At 36.0% G+C, this 18600-nt stretch overlaps 1 protein-coding gene and 1 pseudogene across 8 annotated transcripts in view; one reads left to right on the plus strand and one right to left on the minus strand.

The window, feature by feature from the left end:
- TOR1AIP1 (torsin 1A interacting protein 1) overlaps positions 1-11397 on the plus strand; it is a 36035-nt gene extending 24638 nt beyond the window's left edge. For 3 of the 8 annotated variants that reach the window (XM_077157145.1, XM_077157148.1, XM_077157151.1), the window contains 5 exons: positions 1177-1218; positions 1865-1954; positions 5896-5940; positions 6310-6366; positions 9010-11397. In XM_077157145.1, the coding sequence (XP_077013260.1) occupies positions 1177-1218; positions 1865-1954; positions 5896-5940; positions 6310-6366; positions 9010-9797 (1022 nt within the window). In that variant the 3' untranslated portion in view covers positions 9798-11397. The remainder of the gene's footprint in view (positions 1-1176; positions 1219-1864; positions 1955-5895; positions 5941-6309; positions 6367-9009) is intronic. The other 5 variants (XM_077157146.1, XM_077157150.1, XM_077157149.1 and 2 more) reach the window with 3 other exon arrangements.
- Positions 11398-14411: 3014 nt separating this feature from the next.
- LOC143678882 (phosphatidylinositol N-acetylglucosaminyltransferase subunit P pseudogene) lies at positions 14412-14817 on the minus strand (annotated as a pseudogene).
- Between the last annotated feature and the right edge of the window lie 3783 nt (positions 14818-18600).

Genomic DNA, 18600 nt, shown 5'->3' on the forward strand with positions numbered 1-18600 from the left:
CATCAATGGTAGAAGCCACTCCTTTCTTCAGGGTATATTTGGAAATTTGCCTTCTTACATTTCTCTTTGTGACATCATTTTCTGATTAACTCACTTTATCATTTTACAATTGTCTTTAAACATCTCCCCAAAACTTGAAGTAGCACCTCCTTTCACTTTGTAGCTGTGTCACAGTGTCTACAGATTTGCTTATTTAGTACAGTTTGATATGCAGTCCCCTTTATGAGGAAGGCAATATGTCAACGTGATTAAGAGTATGGACCCTGCAATTGTACTACACAGGTATATTTAAGCTCCATTACTTTTAGATATATAATCTTGGGCAAATTGTCAATTTCAATTTCCTTATTTGTAAAATAAGGATAATATCTTCTACACAGCATTTAAGAAGTAAAATTATACTTAGCTCCTGATTAATATTTGTTTCAGTTTGCTAAAGCTGCCAGAATGCAATATGACAGAAGTGGGTTGGCTTTCACAACAGGGATTTATTAGTTTACAAATGTACAGTTCTAGGGCCATGAAAATGTCCTAATTAAGGTATTAACAGGACAATGTATTCTCTGAAGCATCTGAGGGCCCTCTGTCACCTGGGAAGGCACATGGCCAGCATATGCTGGTCCTTCTTTCCTGGGATTCATTGTTTTCAGCTCCTGGTTTCATTCGCTTTCTGTCTGAGCTTCTGTGGGTCCTCTGTTAGCATCTCTAGGGCATTTCTCTCTAATTCTCTCTCTAGGTATTTCTGCCATTTATCATATCATAAAAGGCTCCAGTAATTCCACTTTGAATTGGGAGGGTCACATCTCAGTTGAAACAACCTAACCAAAAGGTCCCATGCTAGATAGGTCTGCTCCCACAAGAATAGATTAAAAGAGCATGGCCTTTTCTGGGGTAGCTCCAAAACTACCACTATACTCAATATATTTTACCCATTATTTTGGTGATATTGATCCAGAAGCTCCTTATTATTGTCCAATTTCTGAACATTATGAAGTTTGGAAAAGGGAAAAATTTATATATTGTATATATTTCAGGCTGTTAAAAGACAAAAACATTTTATTATTTTTTATTGATAGTGCCAATGAGTTAACAGGCTAAATGCTATGCAATATACAATATCTTTTTCTTGGTTTTATTCCTAAGTATTCTATGACTTTATCCTGTTTTCTCTTACAGGTCGAGACTTCAGAGCCCATGATAAGCAACCTTCAGTGCTGAGTAAGTGATTGGTTGCCTTCTCTTTTCTGAATCAATTCTAACCCTGCTTTATTCTGCCAAAAAAATGTTCTAATAGGATTTTAAATCCTTTTGACCTCTTTGCCTCTCAATCCACCACTCATTGGTGCTATATGTAATATATGTTCTGTAGGGTGGAAATGTGTGTTCAGGACTGTTTTTTGTTTGTTTGTTTTTGTTTTTGTTCTACATGGGCAGGCACCGGGAATCTCACCCAGAGTGAGAACTCTGCCTGCTGAGCCACCATGGCCCACCCACCCGTGAACTGTTTTACCACATGAAGTTTATTTGTGAGACTAGATGATGAATTCTTTTCTTAAATAGCATTGATATCTGATGAAGGTATATTGATATTCTGATGACTGAAGAAGGACTCAGTCATTCTTATAGACCAAAGCAAAGGACATCTGCATAGTTTTGTCTGCAGTGGTAATATGTTTGCTACTTATTTTGGTGTGGACTAGGGTTCTTTCTCACAGATGTAATCCTTTAGAATTAACTTTTACTTTTTAACCTATTGCTTTCATTGTTTTCCTACCCTGCTTTGTTTTCTCTTCCTAATAGATTTACTTTGTAACACTGGAGTATGGTATACATTTTTAAAGTATGTGAAGTGACATTTTGATAGATGTATATGTTTTTACTTTAGGCTCACAGTATCAAAAAAGTCCTCAAGAGTTTGTGGAACAAACTGCAAGAATAAGGACTAGGATGCAGAGTAAGTGGCATCCTACTTATTTAGATGATTTTATGTTTATTTGCTAAGTTTTTCTTGATTATCTAACGTGAAAATATTCAGTTTTTCAGATAACCATTTAGGTTGTTTGTGATTTCATTAATAAAGGACAGCTATGATTAGTAGTTAATAATAATAATATTTGCTTGGCCTGGAGATGGATTGAGTATAGCATATAGTAGTGATTATGAGAAAACCAGGGGATGATGGGTCTAGACTTGAAAGGCTGTCAGTTCTTGCATAATTACAATCTGTATCTGATAAATTGTTCTCTTCTGTTTTTTATTGATTTTAGCAGACTTTGTTAGTTGTTAATATGAATAGCATCTATCACTTGGAGCAGCTTTGCATACCCTTAATGTTAAGTAAGAAACTGAAATCTACAAATAGTACAAATTGTACTTTCATATTTTGGTTTAAGATGCATTAAATGGCACAGAATTTAAGAAATACTACAAATTGATAATAATGAAGCAATCATACTCTGAACTCACTGCCTACCATAATTTCTGTAAAAATGTATTCACATTAAACCTTAATTGTATTTTTAAATCCATGCATATTCTCTGTTTTAAGTGACCCTTAACCTCTACCCCTTCTTTACTCACCTAACCACAATAGCTCTTGAGGTCATCAGGAATCCCCTAAATTTTATTTAGGTGATATAAAAATCCCCAAAAAGATTACTTTTGCTCATGAAATGACTAACTTGGTAATTGGTAGCTTTATTTTTCTATCATTAAAGTAGTGTAATGGTCACAATTCTGTTTTTTCCAGCATAAGCAGACAGTGAAGTTCCCATGTATAAGTGAATGCTCCAGCTGTCTAAAACACGCTTTTTGCCCTTGTCTTATTGTTGCCTGTCATTTCTTATTTCTGTATGTGCCTACTATTAAAAGACCATTTCCTCTTACAATTTGCTCTTTCTGACCTATTATACTTAGGAAACCAAACATTAATAATTCAGCTTATTAGAATTATGTTTATAACCAGCATCAAAAATTCACTTTGAATGAAGACCTGAGAAACATTCTTGTAAGTAAAATGCGTGTTTTAGTGCATACTATGAAAAACTCAGAGATTTATGTTACTTCTTAGTTCTTAACTACATATTTTAGGTCATTAATATCAACTAAATGGCTACCAGATAAGGGAATTAGTGTGCAATGTTAATCAGAAAATTTTGTATAGGTTTTATTTCCTCTAATGAGATATCACAAATGAAATGCAAAAGGATATATAATTATATTGTAAATCTGATTAGAATGCAGAAATATATGTTTTTCCTTGCTAAATGAATAATTAATTTTAAATATTTGTTCTGTTTACATATCTGTTTTGTCTTAAGATAGTATATCTATTATGGCTTAAAAGGTTTACACTGGTTGATGACCATCTACCATATATAGGTAATGTATTGAGTTATGTAGAAATAAGATATGAGAAATTCACTTCCTAAGGTAGAAATAATTTTTAAACTTTTTAACCACATGAAAGCTTTAAAAACAATGAACAAAATAAACTATTTCCAATGGAAATGGAAGAATATTGCAGTGGTTTTCAAACAGCCTCATCATAGATTCCTTTTCAATCTAAGATCATTTTTTAAAAAATTTTCTTAGCATTACAAGTTTCATATCTCATTGTCTTTACACATTTCTGTCTGTTCAGGTGAGGGGAGAAAGGTCATTTTTAGGTTTGGTGTTAAAGAACCTGTCATTTATGTCCTTATTGTCCCCCATGTAGTCTGTTCTCAATTAGGTTTCTACTTGTATCCTAACCTTTTAAAAAATTAAGTTTGCTATTTTTACTTTTTCCTATTTCCCAAGTGATAAAACAGTGAAAAATAGTGAGGAGTATATCTGTGGAAAGTCAGAGCTCTGATTCTATGCCTCATTAATATGCATTCTTTGGAACCTGTCTCCAAAGGTATTGCGGAGAAAAGAGGGCGGAGTTTCAAGCTAGAGCTGTTGGGATCCACTCCTAATTCCTCCACTTACTGAATTAGCTTGGAAAAATTCCTTAACTTTTGTGAACCTCAATTTTCTTTGGGTAGAGACAGAAATTCCTATTACCAGGTTATTTTGAGACTCAGATGAGCTTAGTATGTGAATGTGACTTTGGCGGGGAGGGGATGGGGTGCATGTTCTGGGAATTGAACCCATGTCCGCTGCATGGAAGGCAAACATTCTACCTCTAAAGCACCCGTGCACCCTAATGTGACTTTTTTTTTTTTTTTGCATGGGCAGGCATCAGGAATCAAACCTGGGTCTCCGGCATGGCAGGCAAGAACTCTGCCTGCTGAGCCACCATGGCTCATGTGACTTTTTTAAAAGTGACTTTTTAAAAAATGACTTTTTTAAAAGTCTAAATACCACATAATTATTAATGCTTATTTATCAGTAATAACTGTGGAAGATTTGTGCCCTCTACTCTTGGCTTTTATAAAGTGATTGTTACCATTTTCTTCAATTGGATAAAGCTTGAACTTTATCTTTTTTTTAATGCAGTTTTATTGAGATGTAGTCACGCACCATGCAAACCATCTGAAGTACAGTCACTAGCTCATGGTATCGTCACGCAGTTGTGCATACAACTCCATGATCAGTTTTAGAACATTTTCATTACTCCAGAAAAGAAATAAAAATAAAAGAGAAAACCCAAATCCTCCCAAAACCTTATCCCCCCTATTATTGACCCATAGTATTGGTGTAATACATGTGTTACTGTTGATGAAAGAGTATTACAATATCAACTATAGTCCATGGTTTATAATAGGTACATTTTTTCCCATATAACCCTCTATTATTAACTCCCTGTAATAATATCATACGTTTATTGAACTTTATCTTTTAAAAAGATAAATTTTTAGGAATTCTTGTTACTACCTCTAATAAAATTTTTTGTAAAAGGGATAGAAATTGCCTTTTAGACAATGTCCTGCCTCAGCAGTACATACACTGCTAAGTGTGTGTGTGTGTTCTATGAATTACATAACTGTCGCATATTATATAATAGTCATTTAGCTATTCTTCATCATTAACATCATCATAGAATAGCATTTAACAGCATTTTCATTTATTATCTCATTTGATCTTCACAACCATCGAGTGATATAGTCAGGATCTGATGGATTTTATTTTTAAGTAATAAAATTTTAACTTTGGTGACCTAATTTAGAAGGCTTCTAAATTATGAAGTTCCCTATGTTATACTAATAATTGAAAAATATGCACCTTAGAGTTAGGGAGGGTTGATGTAATTTTGTCTTGTTTGAGGTTTAGTGTCATAAATATAGCCAAAAGTAAGACTATTACTGTATAGTGCTGCAGTGCTGATTTTATTCCTCCAGTTTAGCCCAGTAATTCTCAAATGGAAGCTGTTGATAAACTCCAAGAAGATCATTTGTAAACATAAAAGTTTTAAAACTCCAGGCAACTGTTAGATGGCAGTGCTGGTAAACATAGGTCATATGAATGAGATTACTTAGCCTCTCCACCTTCTAAAAGCCTGTCCCTTTCTTTCCTCTCTCTTAGATACTAAAACTTGTTGCCATGCCTAGAGGGACGGGAGGAAAGGGGGAAGGCTTACAATGGTTTTTAAATTTATTTTCTAAAGTAATGATAGGCATAAAGATTTGATAAGAGTTGTAAAAAATTAATTTTTAGATCTCTTGTTTAACCATAAACCTAAAACAAAATTACTTGTCTATTAACAAAAAATGGTAAAACATTTTTATAATGTAATTTTTAAGATATTAGTATTTGAAATGATCAGAAGTTCTAGAAGAAATACTTGAATCATAAATCAGTTTGGGCTAGAAAATAGTGAGGATTGAGATTGCATTTTTATATTAAAATACTTTATTCAGATAGTTCAGTAACCCATAATCTACATTTTGTCCTTTTTTTCCTCCTTTACAGCATCTTCACCAGGCAAGAATTCAATATATGGCAGTTTTTCAGATGGTATAATGTGTTTTCTTTTATTATAGTTATGCTTGTTTTCTTTTTTCCTCTTCGTCCCAGGAGTTTCACAGATCCCATTAAATAATTATGAGTAAAATACTTCAAACCTGTCTCAGAAAATCAATGTATTAGGTGTATGCGTTGTACTAGATCACTGCATGCTGTGAGTAATTAGGAAAAAATTGATCTGTGCCTCAAGATCATTTCAGTCTAATGGACCTTCAGATATTCTGATTTTTTCTTCTGTTTCTAGCTGATCTCTGCCTTCTTTGCTGTTGGTGAAATCTGTATTTTCTTTCTCTATTAGACATAACTACTCGAATTACAAAATATAATTTATATTTTTCTTTTAACCTCTTCTATCATTAGATGACAGTGTTCAGAAATCAGAGCTTGGAAACCAGTCTCCATCAATCTCCAGCCGACGTAAGTTTGTCTATTCAGTTTTTATAAAATAAACTTCTAAAATTGGTTATTTGCAAATGTTTTTAATTTTTAAATTATGCTACTTGAAGAATCGTATTTCAAGCACTTCAGAGGAAAAAGTATATATTTTACTAGTAGTTAAATTCTTTAAGGACAAACTATATAAAATAGCATCTGGTTTTCTCCTTCACTTTATTGTCCCTATGACAAAAAGTAAAAGTTAGTAAATTAAGCTGCTAAAACCATGTGAACTTTGCTCAGTCAAAAAACAACACATAGCATGACATAAAGAAATTATAATGCGTTTTATAGCCTACAGGCTAGGATTTGAATTAGATTGAAACGTTTACTTTCTGTTTAGCCTTTGGGCAAGTTTCTTCAGTTCTCTAAGCCTGTTTATTATCTGAATGACTACAAAAGAAGAAAATAAATTAACTGATTCTCAAACTTTTTGGTCTCAGTATCCTTTACACTAGAAGAATTATTAAGGACACCAAAGAGTTTTTTTTTTTTTTTAATATAGTATATGAGTTGTACCTATCCCTATTTACCTAGAAATTAAACATGAGAAAAATTTTAAATATTTATTTTTAAATAATAAGAGTGACCAGTTGCTTTGCATTCTTCCACGTCTTTAATTCCTGGCTTAATAAAAGAGAATTGGATTCTCACATCTGCCTGTTTTCAGTCTGTTACAATGTGTTGTTTTAGTTGAAATATTTGCAGAAAATCCAGCTTCACACAGATTTACAGAATTTTAATAGCGTTTTCAGATGATTGTGAGTATTATTTTTGGTACTATCCATAACTAAACAAAGAATAAGTAGTTTATTACTGAAATGTGAAATCTGAAACCATATAGTGAAATTTTTGTCCTCTAAAGTTACATTAAAAATTAAAAACTAGGGTGGTGCAATGGTGGCTCATTCTTGCCTGCAATGCCGGAGACCCGGGTTCGAATGCCAAAAAAAATTAAAAATTAATACCCACTGGTTTCAATGGAACATCATGCACTGGTCATTTGGAAAATATCAGTTCACTAAGTTATGCAGATTTTCCAAATGGTGACATGTTCATAATGCAGTATCAGAATATTACATTTGTTAGTATCACTATCAATATCTAGAGAAAAAAGCCTTTAAGTATAGGAACTCTCAAGCTCATGATGATGATGACAAATCTTAATTGACACCACATATTGTTAGTTGTTTCCCTAGAAGAAATAGGCTCATTTTTTTTTTTCAGGAAAATAATAAATATGTATATGAATAACCTTAGTTTATCACTTGTTCTTTCAAGTAAAAATGGAAAAAAAGCAGCTAGTTCAGCCCACAGCTCATTTGACAGAGTTCTTGAGACAACCATTGTAGTGTGCTAGGCAGCAGAAGTGCTTTATGTGTACTTCCCATTTCTTCATACAGAATTTAAAAAGATATGTGCTCAAGTGTTGAGATTTTCATGAAGTTAGTAATTTAAGCTGTTTCATGAATGAACTGTTTCTTAAATGAACTGGCTGAAACTGAATTTTTTTTTTAACCTTGAGTGCATGGCAGTAAAGAACATAATGATTACCCTAATATAATTTGGTGCCACTGCCTTGATTCATGTTAAGGCACCAGCATTTTTTTCCCACCACCAATTTTTGTACCATCAATACAAATGTCAGTACAATGGAAAAAGTCAAGTAATAGCTTAGTGTTATGAGAATAGTTTTAACCTTAGGGACCCCCCCTTGAAAGAGCCTTTAAAGACCCAAGGCCCACAGATCACACTTTGAGAACTGCTGCTCTGTAAGATCTCTACTATAGTTATTAACCCCAAACAGTCAGTAAATAGAAGGTGTACAAGTGTTACTGTTGCTATGATACTATTGACTGATTAAATGAACTGGTTTATGACAATCTGCTGTGTAAACCAAGAAGCACTGCATAAAAAGAATATTATCCCTATTACCATTAATAAGTGGGGATGAGATACCAATTACTTTTACTAGTGTTAACTTGCATACCACAAAAAGTTAGGAATCAGTGCTATTAATCTAAACAGACAGCTAGCTATTATACTGTATGGAAGATGTTTACGTATATTGCAACCTTTTCTTTATCCCTTCTTTTTCTTCAAAAACATGCTACCTTGATATTTAGCTCTGTAAACTGCTGGCTTACTAAATTAAAAAATATATTTTTCTTCAAAAACATTCTGCCTTGATATTTAGCCCTGTAAACTGCTGACTTACTAAATTAAAAAATATGAAGTATCTTATTAGTTTATTTTCCAACTCTGTAGCAAAGTAATAATTGTTATGCTTTATAAACTGTATTCTTTCTGACTTGCTTATGCCATTTCATATGTTTGAAGTCTACTTTTCCATCTAAGACTTTCATTTTTACATTAAGGAATGTAATTTTATATTTAGATAAATATGCATATTTATATATATATAACTTAAAGCCTGCGGGTGTGAGATTTTCTTGAAGACTTGATAAATTATTTATTTATTTAAAGAAGTAGTTATCAGCTTCCATCTTTACATCCTTTCCTCTTTTAGCTAAGGTTTAAAAAGTTACTTGCCCTTGAATCTAAAAAAAATATATAGTATTTATATCTGTCATCTTTATTTTTATTTTTTACTTTTCTGAGCAGAAGTGACTAGACAACCGAAAAATACATCTTTTGTCAAGATGAAATGGTGGTGGTCACTTTTACTGATAGCTGCTATTGTCATTGGAAGTTTTTGGTCCATTCGTACTCCTGAGATAGAAACCACTGCTGTTCAAGAGTTCCAGAACCAGATGAAACAACTTATGAATAAGTATCGAGGTCAAGATGAGAAGCTATGGAAAAGGAGTGTAACATTCCTGGAAAAACATCTTAATAACTCCCATCCCCAGCCTCAGCCTGCTATCTTGCTACTTACTGCTGCCCGAGATGCTGAAGAAGCACTGAAGTGCCTGAGTGAACAAATTGCTGATGCCTATTCTTCCTTCCGTAGTGTCCGTGCCATCCGCATTGATGGGGCAGACAAAGCTGCTCAAGACAGTGATACTGTCAAACTAGAGGTAGATCGGGAACTGAGCAATGGATTTAAAAATGGCCAGAATGCAGCTGTGGTGCACCGCTTTGAGTCACTGCCTGCAGGCTCAACTTTGATCTTCTACAAGTATTGTGACCATGAAAATGCAGCCTTCAAAGATGTAGCCTTAGTCCTGACTGTCTTATTGGAGGAAGAGACACTAGGAACCAGTCTAGGCCTAAAGGAAATTGAAGAAAAAGTGAGGGATTTCCTCAGAGCCAAGTTCACTAATTCTGACACACCTGACTCATATAATCATATGGACCCAGACAAATTGAGCGGGCTGTGGAGCCGTATTTCTCACTTGGTCCTGCCTGTGCAACCTGAAAACGCCCTGAAAAGTGGCATCTGCTTATAAGTAATGTGAGAAGAGAAAATCTCAAGTACCGAGAATTTTTCAGACTCTTTAATCAGAGACGAGATTTAAAAAAGTCTTTTTAAATGAACTGGTTTCTTTTTAAAGAAAGTTAAGTTCTTATGTAAACATGGAACATCTAAATCATCTGTTTGACCTAATTATATGTAACTTATGAATCATTTCCCTGTTTCCATCAAGGACTATGTGAAAGGTCTCTTAGGAGTGTAAATTATATGCAGTCCCATAGAGGATCTCTTTAGATTCTGGGTTGAATTGTTATTGATATAGTGTGACCAGTGGGAGGGCCTGGCCTCCTTTCCTATGAATCCTCCCAGTTTTTTAACTTAGATTTATCACAAAGTTTATTGAGTTATAATAAGGCAGCTCCCCAAATACAACTGTAGGTTTCCTATTTTGTTCCCTTTTACATCATTTAGGTGTGTGTTTCTTAGTCAGCTGCTGCTTATGGGAAAAAAGTAACGAAAGGTCTTTTAGGTATGTGTTTGGAATTTTTTTTTCTTTGTTTTTGGAGGGTGAGTGAGAAGGAGGCAAACAGAAATTTTGGAATGAGAAAGGAGAGGGGAGAAAAAATCTTCAAGATGAAATATTCCAATAAGCAATTGAGGCTTAGCTTAGTCAGACATGGGTATATAAACTTTTTCAGTGAGTTGTGTTGGGATTTGTGTTTTTTCATGTCCTTTTTCTTTTAAGAAATTTCTGTTCTTCCCAAGAATTTTTGAAGCATGTATATCATAAGGCTTAGTATTTGCTCATTTAACTCTTTAAATTTGGGTAAATTTTAGAGCAGTTTATTTTGGACATATGCTGAAATTTTTGTTTTGAATTAAGAAAGATAATTTCAGGAATTAGTAAAGCATTTGTTAACCACCTTTTCTGAGCTATCAAAAATTTAGTTTTCTGCGTGTCTCTTTGTTGCAATCTAAGTCCTTTAATGACACTCTGTAAGAGATATAAAGATTTACTATGCACATGGAAAATTTTAGTAAGAGTGCCTCAAGCCAAAAAGAAAGTGAATTTTATCACATATGAAGAATGCTAAGATGTATTTCTCTACTGCTATAATATATCCATTGTAACTTTAAATCTATAACTGAGCTTTCTCATCTGTCTACTGCTTTTGTTTTCTTAGAATCTTATAATTCTAGAACCATCTCAATTTTTTTTTATTGTCCACAAACTTCTAAGTGAAAATATATTTTTTAGAGTTCTAGAGCCAGTTATTGGCTTCATCATTTGCCTTTTGAAGGTCCCAAAACTGGTGGCATAGAGTGGCCTCGTTCGTTTTCACCAAGACTACCAGTATTCACAAATTTATACCCCTTACTGTAATTTGTTCCTGACTGTCAAAAGTCAGGTCATCTGATTTATTTTATAGAGGATCTAAAACAGGGGTTTTGAAAAGGCTTCTTTTATACATATTATAAGGAGAAATAAATGTTTTTACTAAATGTTTCATTGACCAAAATAATTTTAAAGTGATATGTTATATCTTTCAGGAAAAATAATTGTAGCAGCTGATCTGTAAATGACTTTAAAAGCTATTTTAGTAATTTAAATAAATTTACTTTCTTGGTTTGTACTCTGTATGTGTTGTAAATTTAATGATTCATAAACTTTATAAAAAATCAAGAGTTTTCTTTACACTTGAACAATTTTAATTACTTCTTCCAGGAGAAACAAAGTCCAAAGTATTAAAGCCATTCACAGGTATATGGAGTTGAAATGAAATAGCCATGATTTTCTTCTCCATTAAGGGATTTTGAATTATTGCTTATAAAAAGGAATTAATTTAGATATTCACGTTTACTTGGTAGTGAATTATGTGTCCCTCACACGTGAAAGACTTGACGAAAATTCTCTAGCCTTGTGTTTCTCAAACTTTTGTCATTATCCACCTCTCTAAAGAGCCTTTTTGGATACTTTTTCCTAATTGCCCCCATGTTCTAGTTTGAAAGCTGCCAGAATGCAGTATACCAGAAACAGAACAGCTTTTGAAAAAGGGAATTTAGTAAGTTGCAAGTTTACAGTTCTAAGTCTGTGAACCTGATCAAATTAAAGCAAGGCTTTAGAAATGTCCAATCTAAAGGATCCAGGGAAAAAATACCTTGGTTCAAGGCCAGTGACATTCAGGGTTTCTCTCAACTGGAAAGGCACAAGGCTGACATGGCAATGTCTGCTAGCTTTTTCTCCAGGTTTCTTGTTTCATGAAGCTCCCCCAGGGGTGTTTTCCTTCATCTCCAAAGGTCACTGGCTGCATGGGCTCTCATGCATCTCATGGCTCTGAATCTTTCTCCAAAATATTTCCTCTTTTAAAAGTTTCCAGTACATTAATCAAGACCCATCTGGGATGGGTGGGGACACATTTCCCTCTAATCAAAGGTTAATACTTACAGCAGGGTGAGTCTCATCTCCATAGAGATGATCTAATCAAGTTTCCAACCTACAGTCCTGGATAGGGATTAAAAGAAATGGCTGTCTCCACAAAACGGATCAGGATTAAAATATGGCTTTTCTAGGGTACATAATTCTTTCAAACCAGCACACCCCCCGTGATATGTTATTACCACACATTTACTGTATATCTTTTTCTGTACTGTTATACATATGAAGGTTAAGTTTTTTTGCCCCTGTTGAGAATGCTGAAAAGCATAAATATTTTAAGTCACTGTTGTCCAAACTATCAGTCCATTTTCTATTCACATTATTGTAATCCTTTTAAAAAGGAAAATTTTATGTCAAGCTTCAATTAGAGATAAGAATGAAGCCAAAAAATAAAAATATATTTTTAAAAGAGGGACTAAGGTAATTGGAATTACCATACAGCATCTATGTTTTTGAACTTCATCTACTGTATGAGACCAAAGGAAGAGCTTTATTTTGTCCAAAACCTAAATCTTTTGTAGCACACAATCTAACTTAACCTGTCTGGATAGTTCATTTAAACAACCCAAATATATGGAGCCCAGAAAAGGAAAGAAGGCTCATAATTCTGTATAGCTTAGTATGATACCTGGATACATTCCAAAGTATGTTGGGCAGATAATTAAAAAGTAGTGGCAAAGTCCTTTAAGGGACTAAAGAAAAAATGAACTATTAAACCTCCCCCCCTGGGAAACCACTAATGCTATCAAACACTAGGGACTCCCAAGTTAATAGGCCAAGCCCCTGACCTTGAAGCTTGCTCTTATAAAACTTATTTCTGTAGTGGAGAAGCTAAGCCTACCTATAGGCATGCCTAAGAGTTACTTCCAGAGAACCTCATTTGTTGCTCAGATGTGGCCTCTCTCTAAGCCCAACTCTGCAAATCATTACCCTCACCCTACATGGGACATGATGTCCAAGGGATTGAATCTCCCTGGCAATGTGGGACACAACTCCCAGGGATTAGCTTGGCCCTGGACCTGTAGCTTCAGCAATGCTTTCCAGACCAAAAGGGGGAAAAGAAATAAAATATCGGTGGCTATCAGTGTTCAAATAAAGTCAATAGGCTATTCTGGAGGCTGCTCTTACGCAAGTTTTAGCTAGATATTGCTGATTGCCTCAGTTTGCCAAACCCCAATCAACACCATTTCTGTTAACCCTAAAGAACACCCCAGACTCCATCTGAGCTCCTACAAAAGTTGCACACACTAACTTTACTTTTCAGAAACCTAAAAGCTTCAGATTATTTGTAGGCCAGATAGGCCTGAAACCCGGAGGTGCTAGTGTCTCCAAGAACATCCAGCTAGTTCCATCCCCTTATGCCATGTGTTGACACCCCTTTTCCACATGAAAAAAGTTAGAATGGGTATAATAATCCAATTATACCTAAAGATTGGGAGAAGGCTCAAAAGAGGAGTTATAGAAGTTAGGATTTAACAAATTAGTATGACTTCTAAATCATATTGATATTTCTTTTTAGTTTCCAGTGTTTTGGAGCAGCTAGAAGAAAAAACCTGAAATTGTGGGACTGTAACCCTCACCAAATGTCAAAATCTGTTCTATAACTACTTGTTAAAATGTGCTTAGAAATGAATTGCTCTTTTGTATATATGTTATATTTCACAATAAGAAGGATTTAATAAGTCATCAGCATGGAAGTTGGAACTAGGGTCTCTAGAATATTGGACACATTGTGACCGGGTTACAAAGTGGCCCAGAGAAAACCACAGTACAGTACTAGTCTTAGAAATTTCTAGAAACTTAATTTGCTCCCCTACTTCTAATGGCTTTTAATATTTTATGCTTGTTTGTTTATACCGACATTTATTTTTTTTAAAGTCCGGTATATGGTAATGTAGCATTTTACTTATTTTATTAATAAACATTTACAATATTAATGGAACAATCTGAGAGAAGTTCAACTTACACTTTTAAAAAAACATTTCATATTAGTTATTAATAAGAGAGATAGTCAAAATAATTTTGGTCAAAATTTTTATGTCAGAAGCCTATAAATAAAGGGCAGGCCATGTTGGCTCAGCAGGGAGAGTTCTTGCCTGTCATGTTGGAGACCCGGGCTCGATTCCCGGTGCCTGCCCACACAAAAAAACAAAAACAAAAACAAAAAAACCTATAAATAAAATGCTTGGTATTAAGTATGTCTACTTAAATTCAGTTTTTAGTGTAAAGTTCTTAGGCTGCAAGAAAGAACATTTGATTTACTCCACTAATAGGAATATCTCTTAATGCTGGGGTAGCTTCTACTTGGTATTTCTTCCGCTGTTGATTTTTTAGCATAGTTATCTGTGATTGTATGAATGGAGTTGAGCGTTGAGTTACTCATCATGTTAACTCCAAATGAGAGCACGTAACCGATCACCACAGTAATAAAGGAGGTAGACAGGTAATGCGACGGCCCAGTATTTTTGAGGCCAATAGGTTAAGCCTAGGGAATTTAGCCAAGATTCAGGAATAAAAGCCCACACAAGATATAATATGAAGCCAAACTGGGAGTTTAAGAAAAGAACAAAGCCAAAATCGCTCTTTCTGGCAAGGGCGATGGTGAATTTTCTACCATTTTCCCTGTGGCTTCAGATAATCTCAGTGCTGGGGCCTGGGCGCAGGCGCCGACCAGGGAACCACTGCGGGCAGCAAGGAAGGAATAGTAGAGCCGGCCGCGAAGGTGCAACGGCACCCCCGCTCGGCGCAGGCGCAGGACGACCCTACTCGGAGCTGACTCGACTTTTTTTTTTTTTTTAATTAAAAAAATTAAGAACAAACAAACAAAAACATTAACATATAATTCCGTTCTACATATATATTCAGTAATTCTCAATATCATCACATAGTTGCATATTCATCATTTCTTAGAACATTTGCATTAACTCAGAAAAAGAAATAAAAAGAAAATAGAAAAAGAAACAAAACGAACACAGGAAAGAAAAAAAAAAGATTATACCTACCATACCCCTTACCCCTCGCTTTCATTGATCACTAGCATTTCAAACTAAATTTATTTTAGCTTTGTTCCCCCTATTATTTATTTTTATTCCATATGTTCTACTCATTTGTTGACAAGGTAGATAAAAGGAGGATCAGATACAGGGTTTTCACAATCACACAGTCACATTGTGACAGCTGTATCATCATTCAATCATCCTCAAGAAACATGGCTACTGGAACACAGCTCTACATTTTCTGGCAGTTCCCTCCAGCCTCTCCATTACATCTTGAATAGCAAGATGATATCTATTTAATGCGTAAGAATAACCTCCAGGATAACCTCTGGACTCTGTTTGGAATCTCTCAGCCATTGACACTTAGTCTCATTTCCCTCTTCCCCCTTTTGGTCGAGAAGGTTTTCTCAATCCCTTGATGCTGAGTCTCAGCTCATTCTAGGGCTTTTCTCAGTCCCTTGATGCTGAGTCTCAGCTCATTCTAGGGCTTTTCTCAGTCCCTTGATGCTGAGTCTCAGCTCATTATAGGATTTCTGTCCCATGTTGCCAGGAAGATCCACACCCCTGGGAGTCATGTCCCACGTAGACAGGGGGAGGGTGGTGAGATTGCTTGTTGTGTTGGCTGGAGAGAGAGGCCACATCTGAGCAAAAAAAGAGGCTCTCTTGGGGGTGACTCTTAGGCCTAAATTTTAAGTAGACTTGACCTATCCTTTGTGGAGTTAAGTTTCACATGAACAAACCCCAAGACTGGGGGCTCAGCCTGTAACTTTGGTTGTCCACACTGCTTGTGAGAATATCAAGAATTCAACTTGGGGAAGTTGAATTTCTCCCCGTTCTCACCATTCCCCAAAGGGAGCTTTGCAAATACTTTTCCACTCACTGATCAAATCACTCTGGGATTCATTGGGGCATCACTCTGGACAAACCAACAAAATCTCATGTCCTACCTAAGATTCCAAGTACTTATAGTATTCATTCAAACTGTCTACATAAGTTATACTAGGAAATGCACTAGTCAAAATATAAATTTTGTAACAAACATTTTTTGCTTTAGTCTCACACATAAGGTGACATTTTAAAATATTAATTACCATCTATTTTCAGCACCCTGCAATAATGACATTCCTTTGTTCTTCCTCATGCAAAAATGTTTTTAAAATTTGTACATTTAGTCACTACTATTATACACTCTAGGCATTCCTAGATTATACCATCTCAATCTTTAACATCTATCTTTCTTTCTGATTTCATTTAGGTCCCCAGTCCTCCTCCCTCTGTCATTCTCACATGCAACTTCATTCAGTGTTTTAACATAATTGTATTACAATTAGTATTGTGCTGTCCATTTCTGAGTTTTTGTATTCAGTCCTGTTGCACAGTCTGTATCCCTTCAGCTCCAATTACCCAATATCTTACCCTATTTCTATCTCCTGATGGTTTCTGTTACCAACGAAATATTCCAAGCTTATTCACTAATGTCAGTTCATATCAGTGAGACCATACAATATTCGTCCTTTTGTTTTGGCTAGTCTCACTTAGCATAATGTTCTTAAGGTCCATCCATGTTGTTACATACTTCATAAGTTTATTCTGTCCTAAAGTTGCATAATATTCCATCGTATGTATATACCACAGTTTGTTTAGCCACTCGGCTGACCCGGCTTTTAATATTTTTAAGAAAGTTTTTGAAACTTCTAATTCTAAAACAGATTGGGAAAAAAAGGAGAGTGCCAAAATGGCGGCTTAGTGAGGTGTGGGATTTAGTTCATCCTCCAGAGCAGCTATTAAATAGCCAGGAACAATACAGAACAACTGCTGGGACCACATCAGTGACTGGACACACAGCGTACCCCATTATGGACCAACTGGACCAGCTGCGACCCACCCAGAACCGTGAGTTCCCCAAGCCATGGCGACTGGCGCCCCTCCCCCACAGGCTGCTTCCCAGAGGGGGAAAGGAAAGGGACTTTACCAGCAGCAGGGGCTGAGCGCAACAAAGCTCCAATCATGGAATTAATTCACAAATTCTGACTACTAAAAATAGGCCCCCAGCTCAGCTAAACCTCCAGTCAAAGGGGAGGTTGCTGATTTTTGCCCCAGCACAGAGGGGACAGGGCTGACGGAAAAAGAAAAAAGGAAAAAAGAAACAGAGGTTTTTTGGATTGGATAGCACATAATACTTGAAAGGGCCTGGGCCCTGAAGGAAAGGAGGGGGCACAGAGAATCTGAAGGTACACGAAGCAGCATGTTAACTTAAGCTCTTGATTGGCATACCCAAGGAACTTGGGTCCTGCTCTAAGGATTTTTCTCTCTTTTTTTTTTTTTTTTTTTTTTAGAAAGGGAGGAAGGGAAGGAAAGACAGAGAAGGAAGGAAGGGAAACATCTTTAAACATTTTCTTGTTTTATTATATTTTGTTTGTTTGTTTGTTTTTTACATGGGCTGGGGCCGGGAATCGAACCGAGGTCCTCCGGCATAGCAGGCAAGCACTCTTGCCCGCTGAGCCACCGCGGCCCGCCCTTTTTTTTTTTTTTTGCAGCTGTCTTTCTATGGCTTGACTGCCTTTGAATACAGCTGCAAGGTTTCTCAGGCTCCAACTGCCCCAGGCATAGGCAGAACTAAGCTTGTTTGAGAGCTTGTCTGGAGCCTGTGCCTTCCCAGGAAAGGGGTGGGGCCCAGCTCAGGTGGATTCCCTCCCTCACGGAATTCAGACCCAAGAGTCTGAAAAAGTGAAATGATTAAAGACAGCCTACAATGTTCCTCTGTCTCAAATATGCCCCCAGCAGGGAGAGTCTGCTGAAGTTAAAGGTACTGCATCACCTTATGCTGGTGGGACCTGCTGGCAGGAAAACCACCACATAGGAGGCAGGACAGGAAAAACAGAGTTCAGAGGCTTCATAGGAAAGTCTTTAAACCTGCTGGTTCTCACCCTCAGGAAAAACTGACGCAGGTGACTCTTCCCTCCTAAGAGGAGGCCAGTTTCATCTGGGAAAATCTGGCTGGGGTCGATACTACCTAAGTAGAACCTCCTAAGGGTGGGGGGGTGGGAAAGGCACCATACAGGCAGGGCAAGAAACAAGAAAATAAGAACTGAAAAATTCTGCTCATTAAATAAAATCTAAGTCAGTGTGTTGCTTTCTGTAGAAACAGAGCTCGAAGGATATTAAGGAATGATGAGAAAGAAAGAAAGGAAGACAGAAAGAAAGAAAGACACAGATGGGCTCAGGGGGTCTGAAGCTTGAGTTTACTTCAGACAGACTTCAGACAACTTTATTCTCAACCAGATCCTTGTTATATACCACAGGATGTCAATAGATATGCAGGCATTTCCTGGGGGAGCAAGATTCTTATCTCACAGTGTTCTTAACATAACTGCTTGGGGTAAACATTCTCTTCCTCCCAGACT

This window comes from Tamandua tetradactyla, chromosome 4, assembly GCF_023851605.1.
Source record: "Tamandua tetradactyla isolate mTamTet1 chromosome 4, mTamTet1.pri, whole genome shotgun sequence".
NCBI lineage: Eukaryota > Metazoa > Chordata > Mammalia > Pilosa > Myrmecophagidae > Tamandua > Tamandua tetradactyla.